The sequence below is a fragment of the Hypomesus transpacificus genome, chromosome 25 (assembly GCF_021917145.1).
Source record: "Hypomesus transpacificus isolate Combined female chromosome 25, fHypTra1, whole genome shotgun sequence".
In the NCBI taxonomy this organism is placed as follows: Eukaryota; Metazoa; Chordata; class Actinopteri; order Osmeriformes; family Osmeridae; genus Hypomesus; species Hypomesus transpacificus.
This window is the reverse complement of record NC_061084.1, coordinates 249,127-263,337: the sequence shown is the minus strand read 5'-3', so window position 1 is coordinate 263,337 and position 14,211 is coordinate 249,127. Positions and strand designations below refer to the sequence as shown.

At 43.9% G+C, this 14,211-nt stretch overlaps 1 protein-coding gene across 3 annotated transcripts; it reads left to right on the top strand.

The window, feature by feature from the left end:
• Window positions 1-1,168: 1,168 nt before the first annotated feature.
• On the top strand, window positions 1,169-9,230 carry slc16a13 (solute carrier family 16 member 13). Of its 3 annotated transcripts, none has more exons than XM_047049320.1 (7): window positions 1,169-1,350; window positions 2,876-2,931; window positions 4,562-4,786; window positions 4,932-5,075; window positions 5,306-5,568; window positions 5,983-6,517; window positions 6,781-9,230. In XM_047049320.1, the coding sequence occupies exons 3-7, from the start codon at window positions 4,564-4,566 to the stop codon at window positions 7,107-7,109; spliced, it is 1,494 nt and encodes a 497-aa protein (XP_046905276.1). In that variant the 5' UTR covers window positions 1,169-1,350; window positions 2,876-2,931; window positions 4,562-4,563; the 3' UTR covers window positions 7,110-9,230. The 3 variants fall into 3 exon arrangements, with proteins under 3 accessions (XP_046905276.1, XP_046905275.1, XP_046905278.1); XM_047049319.1 differs by lacking the exon at window positions 1,169-1,350 and adding an exon at window positions 2,011-2,203; XM_047049322.1 differs by lacking the exons at window positions 1,169-1,350; window positions 2,876-2,931 and adding an exon at window positions 2,011-2,203.
• Window positions 9,231-14,211: the final 4,981 nt, after the last annotated feature.

Below are 14,211 nucleotides of genomic sequence, written 5' to 3'. Positions count from 1 at the left end.
TAATACAGACTGTCTATGCAGACTCCCAGTAACATGTGTGTCAGCAAGCCACTTCCTGTATTGAAGAGGACAAAGAGGAGGAGAGGGGGCGCTGGCCCTGCTGAACTCTCTCACCCTCCGTCATCCCCTACTTCCTGGGTTGTGATGACTTGGTGGGCAGAAAACATTGTGAAGGGAACAAGCACCAGGGAAATTATGTTGTGTGGGGACTTTCCAATCCACACACACACACACACTTACACACATAGACACTAATATAGGAACAAATACCCACAACATTCTTGTACAGACTGGACAACAGTTTCCACCCAAGGGCCATCAGGCTTCTGAATGGACACTGATGGGGACATTGATTCACTGCACACTAGTCACTTATACACTGTCACTTTCAGAACTGGTTGCACTATCAGTAACATTGCACGACTGTACCTCATTGTACTTCGCCATCAGGCTCCTGTATGGTCATTGACATAGTCACTGATCTGCAATTTTGCACTATTGTACTGTACTCCACCTAGGTTAGAATAGGTTATAGGGTTGTTATATAGGTGTCATGTGCATTTAGGGTTAGTATAGTGTATTATTTATTGTTGTCTGTATATTTAGTGAGTTTTAGTATTAGGGTTAGTATAGTCGATTATTTTTTGCTATCTGTATATTTAAGAAGTTTCACTTATTTAAGCTCAGCATAGATGTAAATTATGTTCTGTGTACTTATATGTCATGTTATGCCAGGTATTATGCCAGGTGTTGTTCTGTGTACCTGACAAATAAAAGACTTGGACACACATGTACAACTTGTATTATGCTATGTAGAGAGCATAATTACCCTGCACAGTATATAATAACCATACCTGTTTGAACACAAGTGTAAGCTATTGATTTAACGTTCTTAATAAAATGTTTAAATCAACACATTAAGAACTTTGTGGAGGCTTGATTTCCACCTTGAGCGCAAGTTCAGTGTTCACTGTTATGATGTAGGTACACAATACACTTCTTAAACATTATAATGAGGCACTGCGGATCAACGATATGTAGGGCAAGGGTCAAATTGCGCGGGGTCGGTTAACCAATAACTAGAATTGCAGTAGTCTTTCCTTGCAACAGCCTCCTACAATTACACAATATGATGTAAGCATTACCACATGCATTGCTTGAGCGGTCTATATTTCGCTGGCGACATGCGCCTGAAGCCACGCAAGCTGTTACGCGCGCATCAGCTTTTGTGAAAATGGCACATTTCACCAAGCTATTAATTTAAGAATGGGATGTTTGTATTATCGGTCAAATCGATAGCATCTTCATGGCTATCCTGTTGAATGGGTTTAACAACACCACAGCACATGGGTAAGTGTAGGCTACAATGCACAACGTTTCTTAAGACACACGAGATCTGCAACTCGTAAGGTTTTTGGCATTCACGGGTCAGATAGTCAGTGCCGTAGTTCATGACCGTCGTTGACCATGCAGGCTCAGATTAATTGTGTTTTATAGCCTCATAGATCATTGCTCAGGAATAGCTGGTGTAACGGATTGCTGAGCCGCAGCGCTCCTAATTTATTGTTAGATAACTGCATCGGTTTGCCATATGATACATATGCCATTCGTGCATGATAGATTGCAATGGTCAGTATAATTAAAATCATGTAGTCTGTAGTTTGTCTAGCACTCTTACTGGGTAGCATATTGTCCATTCCAATAACATTATAATGGGTACAGAGTTACACACGAGAGATTTATTATGATGCACGCTACCTGTCACATGATCACTAAATTCAATTGTGAGTAACTTAGGCTACAATGTAAACTGTTTGTTCGATTATAGGACTAGGTTATAGCCGAAATACACCGAGACAGTTTGCATAAATATTCGTCTGTAACCGCGGATGCACACAATAGACTCAAACCGCCTCTGGACAAATACGTTTGATGCTTTTTGCGCATGCGTGTTTTGTCCATCGTAATCTCTCCCATTGAGTTTACAACAGCTCATTGGAAGCTCTGAAGTGGGAGTTACTGACAGTGGGTGAAATATAGCTGTACTACTATGCATCACTGCCATATACCTGTACTGTTCATGAATTCATCCTAAACGTTCAGCCTACACCGTGGTGGGACTTGACCACGGAGCTAATTAGGTCTATCAAATTTTCCTTCAACTTCATCTAGCGCATAATTGAACTCGGAACGCAGATAACTGGTATGTGGTGGTCAAGTAGCCAATTGTACTCAACTGTGTTATTACTGTTATTGTAACATTTTATTAATTTAATTCATATTTGTGATATATAAAAGTTACAAATCATACAAACTTTGCTATTACATTTGTGTTTGTGTGGATGACTGGGATCTCAGCCAGGTCATGTTGCTCTCCACGGAACTATTTAACTAGATTGCCTCTGATACAGACACAGCTTTTAGAGTTTGTGCCCAACGTCTGGTTGTTGTACGCTTGTGTCATTATTTAATAAGACTAGATTGTTCTTCATATACTTGGACACCATTTTAAAGGGTCTAGGTTAGAGTTATAAACGTGAAAAAGTCAGTAAATTCTAGGACCTTGCTGGCATTTGTGAGCCTTGTGACAAGCTGTCTACCTCTCTACCTGTGCTCTACGTAAACGAGTCAATTGTCTTCTGTAGAGCTTCAAATAATCAGATGAGGACAAAAGCTTCCTCCATAACTAATTCCCTAACCTACTAATGATTCGATTCCCCGCTGTGCCAAATGACGTTGTGTCCTTGGGCAAGGCACTTCACCCTACGTGCCTCCGGGGGAATGTCCCTGTATTTACTGTAAGTCCCTCTGGATAAGAGTGTCGGCTAAATGACTAAATTAATTTGATGATTTACCCCTGTTTTCTCTCCTGTAGCTTCAACAACACTGGATTCTTCTAGTGACCCTCCTCCTGCCTTTCATTGTTCACCGGTAGGAACCCATTTGTAGACTGTAGATACACACACCCACACTGTGCAAATGGTTGTTTTGATCCCAGAGGCACTATTCAAGTGGTAAATGGCCCTTCAGCGAAAGCCCTGAGTTTTCATCAGTGACAACCTCAGGGGCATATTAGCATATGATTCCATCAGGTTTCTGGGCTCATTGGACAGTCCTGCACTGCAAGCTGTTCCTCTACAGTTCAAGCAGGTAAACAAACTAGTTACTTGCTGCTTAGTGACTGTTGACTTTCGTCCAAGTCATTTCCTTGTCTCGTCTTTATTTTCTTGTTGCCCACAAGAATTCAGATCAATTCGATGAGGAGGAGGAAGAACATCTGCCAAAAGCAATAGGCAGTTTTGAAAGGATTTTGTTTTAGATCCTTTTATATTTAGTCTCTTTTTTTGTGTGTGATGTGACAACGAACATGACGCTTTGGGATTTTTCCATCAGAGCTGGTAAATGGTTAGAAATGGGTCCTAAGAATCTTGGCTCATTCACGGACAGAATTTTTGAGAAATTATTTGCAGAAGATGTTTGCTGATATGACTGATTCTCTTTATCCTCTGAATCATATCTAAGCGTTTTGGAAAGCAAAACAACCGAGGAAAAGGAACAGGAAATATAATTTGAAGCCTCAATTACCCATCAGGAATGCCCTTTGGCTTGGGGCAGAATTACAGAAAGTTCTGACTGTTAATCCATCTTTTCATCCCCCTACCTCCTGGCCTTGATCAACGAGCTGTGACACAAAGTTCTCATTCTTTCTCTTTGTCTTCAAACTTTCTGTCATCCTTCTACTCTCTAGTTTTAATGTCTATTACAGAGACAAAACATCCCTAATGGAGTTCTGGACCAGAGTCAAAGGTTATGCTTGTTTTTCACCTTGAGTTTTGGAGAGCAGTTAGCTAGTAAACAATTAGCTGGTGATTGATGTACACCCAAAAAATGAATTAAGAAAGAAACACAAGCCCCCAGCAGAGCTGATTGTGGCATTGAGCTAAGCCTGTTCATCTCTGGAACGGAGGCATGCTGAGGCAGACTTTATTACATTTACATGTAGTCATTTAGCAGACACTCTTATCCAGAGCGACTTACAGTACTTACTTTATCTGTTAGCTGTGACTTTATGAGGGAGTCAGATGGCTGAGCGGTTAGGGAATCGGGCTAGTAATCAGAAGGTCGGTGGTTCAATTCCCGGCTTTGCCAAATGACGTTGTGCCCTTGGGCAAGGCACTTCACCCTACTTGCCTCGGGGGGAATGTCCCTGTACTTACTGTAAGTCGCTCTGGATAAGAGCGTCTGCTAAATGACTAAATGTATGAATGGAGACCAATTTGTGTGTCAACCAAATGCTCCTTCAATAGAGAAGCCTCAAAGAGTGGTGCGATAGTTAATGTTCAAATCAGAGCTGGTTACCACACAGGACAGTGAGTGGGTGTTATTCAGAATCAACAGCTTTTTTTTTTTGTTGGTCCAACTGCCTGTCTGTCATTTCCCCTCTCCTACCGTCCCCCCGGGGCTTATACACCAACACGATTATGTCTCGTGTCAATCAAACAACAGATAACACTTCTCAGTCATACTAACTCCACCTCCACCCTGCCTATCTTCTCCCCAGACATGTCCAAGTTCCAGCCCAGGCCCGCGCCTCCCCCAGAGGCTGTGCCTGATGGGGGGTGGGGCTGGGTGGTGGTGGGGTCCCTGTTTGTGAGTTCGGCCCTGGTGTTCGGCCTGATCCGCAGCCTGGGCGTGTTCTTCGTGGAGTTTGTTCAGCATTTTGATGAGAGTGCCCAAGTCATCTCCTGGATCACCTCCATTGGGGTGGCGATGCAACAGCTTGTCAGTAAGTACTAGCACGACCCCATGAAATCCATTTTAGTATGATTTATTTATATTTGTATATTATTTTGTCATATATTAAAAGAAAAATTATCTTAAATTGGACGTTGTTAGGTAACTAGGTGTGTGTGTGTGTGTGTGTACCCCAGGTCCTGTAGGAACAGCTCTGTGTTATGCCTATGGCACCAGGCCTGTGGTGATGATGGGAGGGTTCTTGTCTGGAATGGGCTTCATCCTGGCTTCTCAGGCCACCTGTGTCACACACCTGTACCTCACCATGGGGGTCATCTCAGGTAACACACACTTTTACACACATATACCAGGCACTATTTGTACTTAGGATTTCAACTCATATATGACACTTTCTACCCTCTTTCTATGCCTTCCCTCTCTCTCTATGTCTCTTACCCCTTATTCTCTTCCTACCTCTCACATTTCTCCACCTCTTTCACCCACCAATCACACCTCCCCATCCCTTCCCCCCCCTCTCCCCCCCCCCACTCCCCCCCCCTTTCCCCCCCAGGCTCAGGTTGGGCGCTGGTCTTCACCCCCACCGTGGCGTCGGTCATGCAGTACTTCACGCGGCGCCGCTCGCTGGCCATGGCGCTGGGCTTCACTGGCATCGGCCTCTCCTCCTTCGCCTTCTCGCCGCTCTTCCAGCTGCTGGTGGACACGTACACCTGGCGGGGGGCCCTACTCATCCTGGGGGGGCTCAGCTTTAATATGGTGGCCTGCGGGGCCCTCATACGGCCCCCGGGGGGCCCCAAGGCGGCGGTGGTGGTGGAGGTACAGACCAGATGAGGGGGATTGTAGACAGGGGGGAACAAGTGGGTTGAGTCAATGACGAGCGGGGCTCTTGGGGGGATGATGTACAGCATGTACAGGCAAATCCCTGGGGAGCCAGGAGTAGTCATTGGTGAAAACCTGTGTGTACATGTGTGGGTAGTGTTGACGTTTGTGTCTTGAGGTCTGTTTGGAATATGTACATAATTGTTACATGTACAGTTTCAAAATCAACTCATGGCATTCGTGTCAGTACTGGAATGTAATTTGTGTGAGTGTGTCTCTCTTGCTCTCGAATAGATTGTGAAACTGCTTTCTCTCCATCTCCCTCTCCCATGCCGCCCATCATCTTCTCCCCACTTCTATCCCTCCTCCTCTGTTCCCCCCCCACACCGTAACCCCTCCCCTCCATTCCAGACACAGTCCGACGTCCACTCATCCGCCTGCGCCTCCGCCCTCTCCAAGGCTTACTCCTACCTGGAGCTCTCCCTCCTCTTCCAGAGGCCCTTCCTCACCTACAGCCTGGCCATCACCCTCTTCAACTTCGGCTACTTTGTCCCCTACGTGCACCTGGTGGCCCACAGCCGCCACCAGGGCTTCTCCCAGTATCAGGCCGCCTTCATCATCTCCGCCACCGGCGTCACCGACATCGTGGGCCGTCTGGTGTCCGGCTGGTCGTCGGACCTGGGCCGCCTGCGTCTCCCCCACATGCTGTGCCTCTGGACGGGGCTGACCGGGCTGTTCCTGCTGCTGGTGCCGCTGGGGTCGCTGGGCGGCTCCTACCCGGGCCTGGTGGTGGTCAGCCTGGCCTACGGGTTCTGCTCGGGCGCCATGACGCCGCTGGTGTTCTCGGTGGTGCCGGAGATCGTGGGCATGCAGCGCACGCTGGGCGCCCTGGGCCTGCTGCAGCTCATCGAGAGCGTGGGCGGGCTCCTGGGGGCACCTCTGTCAGGTGAAGGGGGGGGGACACACGGGTGTGTGCGTCTGTGGGAGGGGGGTTTAGAGGGGTTATGGGCAAGGAGGAAGGAGAAAGGGTTGTTTGGTAGAAGTCAAAGGGTGGACGTGTGTGTGTGTGTGTGTGTGTGTGTGGGGTGATCCTGAAGAACATTAGATTAGAAGGGAGGCTAAGGGGTATAACCATGCCCATTGACCATAGCGTTATCTCTCTCTCTCTGTCTCTCCTTCCCCCCGTCTCTTTCCCTCTTGCTGTCTCAGGTTTGCTGAGGGACATTACTGGGAACTACACAGCCTCATTCGAAGTGGCTGGCATTTTCGTCATCCTGGGCACCTTGGTGACGACCATGCTGCCTCACTTCTTCTCCCGTACGGCCCCGCCTCCTCTGGCGAGCCCGAGGACCCCCGGCCAGGACACGAAAGACGCCGAGTCGGCACTGATGAAATCCCCCTCCTCCTTCTCAGAGGGGCTCAACCACCTGGACACCCTCCCCTTCACTGAACCACAACTGGACCGCAGCAGTCTCAACCTAGACCAGGGGGACCTGCCTCTGAAGCAAGGCAGGAGCGAGGTTGACAACGACTGCTGATTTCAGCCATGTCTGACAGAACCTCCATCAGCCAATAGTATCGCCGCCTCGTTTGAGGGGCCCCATTCCATTGGGGGGCATCTGATTAATGGTGTGAAGGGAAGGGGTTCTTTCTTGTGTTTCAGTCAGCTGTCATGTGACCTGTACACCCGGGGTGCTTTGGGGAAACCTTGACTGATGCCTTTTCTTTCTGCCTTTTCTGTTCCAAGAAGTACTGGATTCTGAACATTCCTGCTCAGGCAACACACCCGCATAAACACACCCGCACAAACTCACCCGCACAAACTCACCCGCACAAACACACACACCCAAAACAGTTTAAAGACAGTGTAGTGTTTTAACTGCAGAAGCTATTATATAAAAATAACATCTCAAATGTAACTCAAGAGTAGTGGACAAAGGGTTCGCTGAAGTGACTGCAGGGAATGTGCCGGAAGGCTAAATTCATGGCCCTGCTGAGACAGCCTGACATATCCTTCATGTTACGGTTGGGTTACTCTACATTTTGAATGAAGTCATGTGCGGTAGCTTTGGCCTTTTTAACCAAGGTCACATATCACCACCATAGCATCATTGTCCCTGTAATGTTTACACACAGGCTTGGGCAGTACGACTCCAAAAAACGAACACTGGTACGATTAACTTGGGAGTTCTACTGCAGAGGTTTACGGAATGGGACTGTGCCCATATCGGTTTTGCTTTTGCGTGTCTTCTCAGGCAACCGTCCCTGAACGGAGACTGGGAACTGGCTTTACTTCCCGTTCTTTATCACGGATGTATGCCAGGCTGCTGTGTTAGAAGTAGGGTGCTTCAACAGTCTGACGCTTCTCTTTTTTAATCAAGGTGCTGGAATCACATTCATGACAATGGTTACTCTCAGGACATTAAGAATCCTCTCCACCATCATTTTTTAAATTGATTTTCCAGAAGACGTGGAGTTATGACGACATATACACTTTTCTCTTCCTGGTTCGCAGCCAATCACCGGAGATCTGTCACGTGTAAGGGACCTGACAGGCTGGAGAACCTTCACCAAAGGAACTCTTTGCACCGAGTTACCGTTCAGGCTTGCCACTGTCCTTGCTGTCTATCCTTAGACTTGGGAAGGTGCGATGGGGTATGATAGGAACAGATTACTGCTCCAAAGCTCAACAAACAATACAGAGCAATGCCAAGTGTCCTTTATCAACCATTTCCTAATTCCTTTTTAATTTGATTGTCTTGGTTTATTTTCCATTTCCATCACAACGTAGTGTATACATTACTTTGATGGAGGAGAAGGAGGTGTGGGGATGGGGTGGGTGGGCTATCTTTAGTCCAGAGTGCAGAGGACAGGGGACTAGGGCACTAGGATGTCACCTGTCCTCTGCATGTGGGGCAAAGTGATAGTGAGCGACAGTGCATTCGTTGGGCCTCTGACTCCCTCACTGGTGAATCGTTCACCTTGGGAATCATTGATTGTCAACAGATGGATTCCGAGCTACACTACAGCCTTGGTGAGGAGAGGAAACTGTTCTGGTTGTCATGTCGAGTCATTGGCCCAAACCCCTCCCACCTCTTTCCATAGCAGCAATAGTGATTAGAGAGGAAAGTAGACCACCTCTACCCACATGGATATCCACATATCACTCTGTGGCCTTAAGGCCCTGAGATCCTAAATCAGCCATGAGACCCTGGAACAACCAAGAGAGACACAGAGAATAGAACATCCTGTTCAGCCTTCCAGAGTTCCCTGGTTGTTCCTCAGTAAGCCCCATGGATCAGTGCGGTGGACTCTGATTGGGTAGCCACCCTACTGAGCCAAAGGAAAATAGGTCCTGAAGTTAGGTTCATAGTCACACGTCATCCAACCTCCCTCCCAGTGAGGGAAGTAGTGATTGTAAGATTAAAGCCTTCAGACGAGGTTAGCGTGTTGGCCTCATCCATACCTGTTTTTGTGTTAGCTCTGATGCTAATAAGCATTGAAAATCCAGGTTTGGGGGCAGTAAATCTTAGCATGTGAGCTTTAATACTCAGTGCCTGTGAAACAAAGACTTGGGCTTTGTTAAGAATTTCTCTTTCTCTCTGAGAGATATGGAGGACCAAACCTGCCAAAATCAAAAATAAATGAATAAATAAATAAATGTATAAATAAATGTACTTATACATAAAAAAATGTAAATATATAAAAATAAATGTATGAAAAAATATTAATTACGTATTTATTTATTTACATGGCCATTTATTTCTGTATTCATTTATTTTTGTATTTATTTATTTCTGTGTACATTTATTTCTGTATTTATTTATTTATGTGTACATTTATTTCTGTATTTCCTTGTCCTTAAGCTAATGAGGTAAGCTGTCAATCAATGTATGTCACGGTGTCACCTTAACCCCATTGGTTGATTGGTATCAGAGTGCGAAGATGGACTTTCCATGCCTGGGGTTGCTATGAATACCTTAGTAAACAAAAGACTGCACACACGCAACAGATAGCCAGAGATTTGATAGTTTTGGCTAGCTAACCTTGCTAAAAAAGTGCTAGTCAAGATGTTTTACTTTTTTGCGTTGAGGCTCTGGATACCAATTTGTACCATTTAGCTGCATGCAGAGTCATAAAAAGAAAGAGTTGCATCAATTGATTGGCTTTACGTTCATGGTACTGCACTGTAGGATAGTTAGAACTAGAGCGAGCTAGCATGAGTTTCAAACACAGCAGCATCGTCGTTGTGGAACAGTTGTACTGCATTGTATGAAGGAGCTGTGCCAAGGTAAGAATGTGTAAGTTCTTGGCTCATTTTCTGGCATCTAGTACATTTAATATTTCAGTATCTTAAAGTGCCGAGATTTTTTGATGCTAGCTAGAAATGTAGAAGCCAGAACGTAGCAAAAACAATGTGCTACGAAGTGAGTGATGACCTGTTTATGTAATGTTAAGTGTAGCTTGCTAATTTAGTGCACTATTTATGTTTATTGAGAAACTAATGCCTACAAACAAGTTTGTGTGAGAGGAAAGCTGTATTTAATAATTAATTCATAAAGGTGGTCGCTTATTTGCACCAAAGTCTGGTAGTTAGTACGGTAAGAAATTGGATTATATTATACAGTATCAAGGAACCATCAAAGAACAGAGTACAACATGGTTAATCTATTCATAAAGTGAATGTTTACTAAGCAAACTATGAGTTAGAAACCATTGTAACATTCAGTCCATCATGAGTTAGAGACCATTGTAACATTCAGTCCATCATGTGATTATCATTACAGCTTACAGTCTGTTTATGTGTGTGTGTGTGTTGTGGTTATGGCCCTTGCAGTCTGGCATTGCTACTGAGGTTGATGTGAGCTGAAAAGGAGGCCCAGTGCCTTGGAGGTGGATGACAGACCACTGGACGAACGAGCGCTGGATGGGTGACCACTAGTTGAAGGAGCGCTGGATGGGAGAACACTGGATGAGAGAGAGCTGGAAGGGGGACCACTGGATGAGGGAAAATGTGATGGAGTGGGCTGTCTTATATTTGAACCACAGTATTTTTGTCATTACTATGCTTTTAATTGTGGTCGTTATTGAGTTATATTGAGTTTGCTCCTGTTGACTTTAGCAAACCACCTCTTTCTCTCACTATCAGCTGGGAAGCTGTAGCCTACATCACGACTCCCTATTTGGAGCATGCAATACATCCAAGATGCTTGGTGCAAGACCAAGACAGCGCAGTGTAGACAAAAGTGTTACCTTTATTGTGACACTCTTTTCATAGCAGAGACTAAAATAACGTGTACATATTTGAATAGTCATGTTGACTATCATAGTTGTACTGTAGCCTTTCACAACCAAGTCCTTGAGGTTTAATCATTGTGCACTACACATGCTTAAAATGTTATTAAACTGTTTCCTATTTCTATCATTACATGGTCATAATCACCTTGTGTGCTGTCAGTTATTGATGATTCAATAAAAAGGAATAAGTAGGGCAAGATTAAATAAAGATGCAGAACATACTACTTGTTTGTAAGTTACATTTAATGACAACACATGAAGGGTATGAAGAGATTCTTAAATTGGAGTACAGCTCTGGTTGCATCTATATGGCTGTTGATTTGCCTGATAGACTTGCTGTTGATAATGACAAAAATGCAGAACACGCCACTACAAATGCACTCCATAAACTATGACTAAATTGTGTCGGTCAAACTGCAGAGTATTACAGTATAACTATGCTAACCTGCTAGGGAAGTTTACCGGCTACCTGCCTAATGTTACAACATTGGATTAAAATTATTAGAGCTACGTTTTACTCATTTACACGAGTTCCTTAGTTTAACCCGTATGACAGATCGTTGCTAGCTAGAGCTAAATTCATCTGAATTTGTGGTTGCCGTGTACGCGATAAGTAGGCTACACTTCAAAATATCCACATATCATCTGACCAGATATCAATAGTTTGATCAGCTGCCTTTAGTAGCTCCAATATCCGTCTGGACATGTTTACTGTGACTTTACGTCTCTAATCTATCTGGTCTTGCTATGGCATGACGCTTGGCTGAACGTCCTGCCCTGATCCCGCCCTGATCCCGCCCCTATCCCGCCCCCTAATTAGCTTAAGGATGAAGAAATACAGAAATAAATGTACACAGAAATAAATAAATACAGAAATAAATACAGACAGAAATAAATTATGTAGAAAACAAAAGACTATAGTAAAATAATTGTAAAATTATTTCTATGTATGCAATATATTTATTGATAGATTTATTTCTGTCTGTATTTATTTCTGTATTTATTTATTTCTGTGTACATTTATTTCTGTATTTCTTCATCCTTAAGCTAATTAGGGGGCGGGATAGGGGCGGGATCAGGGCGGGATCAGGGCAGGACGTTCAGCCAAGCGTCATGCCATAGCAAGACCAGATAGATTAGAGACGTAAAGTCACAGTAAACATGTCCAGACGGATATTGGAGCTACTAAAGGCAGCTGATCAAACTATTGATATCTGGTCAGATGATATGTGGATATTTTGAAGTGTAGCCTACTTATCGCGTACACGGCAACCACAAATTCAGATGAATTTAGCTCTAGCTAGCAACGATCTGTCATACGGGTTAAACTAAGGAACTCGTGTAAATGAGTAAAACGTAGCTCTAATAATTTTAATCCAATGTTGTAACATTAGGCAGGTAGCCGGTAAACTTCCCTAGCAGGTTAGCATAGTTATACTGTAATACTCTGCAGTTTGACCGACACAATTTAGTCATAGTTTATGGAGTGCATTTGTAGTGGCGTGTTCTGCATTTTTGTCATTATCAACAGCAAGTCTATCAGGCAAATCAACAGCCATATAGATGCAACCAGAGCTGTACTCCAATTTAAGAATCTCTTCATACCCTTCATGTGTTGTCATTAAATGTAACTTACAAACAAGTAGTATGTTCTGCATCTTTATTTAATCTTGCCCTACTTATTCCTTTTTATTGAATCATCAATAACTGACAGCACACAAGGTGATTATGACCATGTAATGATAGAAATAGGAAACAGTTTAATAACATTTTAAGCATGTGTAGTGCACAATGATTAAACCTCAAGGACTTGGTTGTGAAAGGCTACAGTACAACTATGATAGTCAACATGACTATTCAAATATGTACACGTTATTTTAGTCTCTGCTATGAAAAGAGTGTCACAATAAAGGTAACACTTTTGTCTACACTGCGCTGTCTTGGTCTTGCACCAAGCATCTTGGATGTATTGCATGCTCCAAATAGGGAGTCGTGATGTAGGCTACAGCTTCCCAGCTGATAGTGAGAGAAAGAGGTGGTTTGCTAAAGTCAACAGGAGCAAACTCAATATAACTCAATAACGACCACAATTAAAAGCATAGTAATGACAAAAATACTGTGGTTCAAATATAAGACAGCCCACTCCATCACATTTTCCCTCATCCAGTGGTCCCCCTTCCAGCTCTCTCTCATCCAGTGTTCTCCCATCCAGCGCTCCTTCAACTAGTGGTCACCCATCCAGCGCTCGTTCGTCCAGTGGTCTGTCATCCACCTCCAAGGCACTGGGCCTCCTTTTCAGCTCACATCAACCTCAGTAGCAATGCCAGACTGCAAGGGCCATAACCACAACACACACACACACATAAACAGACTGTAAGCTGTAATGATAATCACATGATGGACTGAATGTTACAATGGTCTCTAACTCATGATGGACTGAATGTTACAATGGTTTCTAACTCATAGTTTGCTTAGTAAACATTCACTTTATGAATAGATTAACCATGTTGTACTCTGTTCTTTGATGGTTCCTTGATACTGTATAATATAATCCAATTTCTTACCGTACTAACTACCAGACTTTGGTGCAAATAAGCGACCACCTTTATGAATTAATTATTAAATACAGCTTTCCTCTCACACAAACTTGTTTGTAGGCATTAGTTTCTCAATAAACATAAATAGTGCACTAAATTAGCAAGCTACACTTAACATTACATAAACAGGTCATCACTCACTTCGTAGCACATTGTTTTTGCTACGTTCTGGCTTCTACATTTCTAGCTAGCATCAAAAAATCTCGGCACTTTAAGATACTGAAATATTAAATGTACTAGATGCCAGAAAATGAGCCAAGAACTTACACATTCTTACCTTGGCACAGCTCCTTCATACAATGCAGTACAACTGTTCCACAACGACGATGCTGCTGTGTTTGAAACTCATGCTAGCTCGCTCTAGTTCTAACTATCCTACAGTGCAGTACCATGAACGTAAAGCCAATCAATTGATGCAACTCTTTCTTTTTATGACTCTGCATGCAGCTAAATGGTACAAATTGGTATCCAGAGCCTCAACGCAAAAAAGTAAAACATCTTGACTAGCACTTTTTTAGCAAGGTTAGCTAGCCAAAACTATCAAATCTCTGGCTATCTGTTGCGTGTGTGCAGTCTTTTGTTTACTAAGGTATTCATAGCAACCCCAGGCATGGAAAGTCCATCTTCGCACTCTGATACCAATCAACCAATGGGGTTAAGGTGACACCGTGACATACATTGATTGACAGCTTACCTCATTAGCTTAAGGACAAGGAAATACAGAAATAAATGTACACATAAATAA

Excerpts from the sequence above, each read along its gene's own strand:
- slc16a13 (XM_047049320.1), top strand. The coding sequence starts at position 4,564 with ATGTCCAAGTTCCAGCCCAGGCCCGCGCCTCCCCCAGAGGCTGTGCCT. Across the intron at positions 4,787-4,931 it reads GGCGATGCAACAGCTTGTCA|GTCCTGTAGGAACAGCTCTG; the intron begins GTAAGTACTAGC and ends TGTGTACCCCAG. Across the intron at positions 5,569-5,982 it reads AGGCGGCGGTGGTGGTGGAG|ACACAGTCCGACGTCCACTC; the intron begins GTACAGACCAGA and ends CCTCCATTCCAG.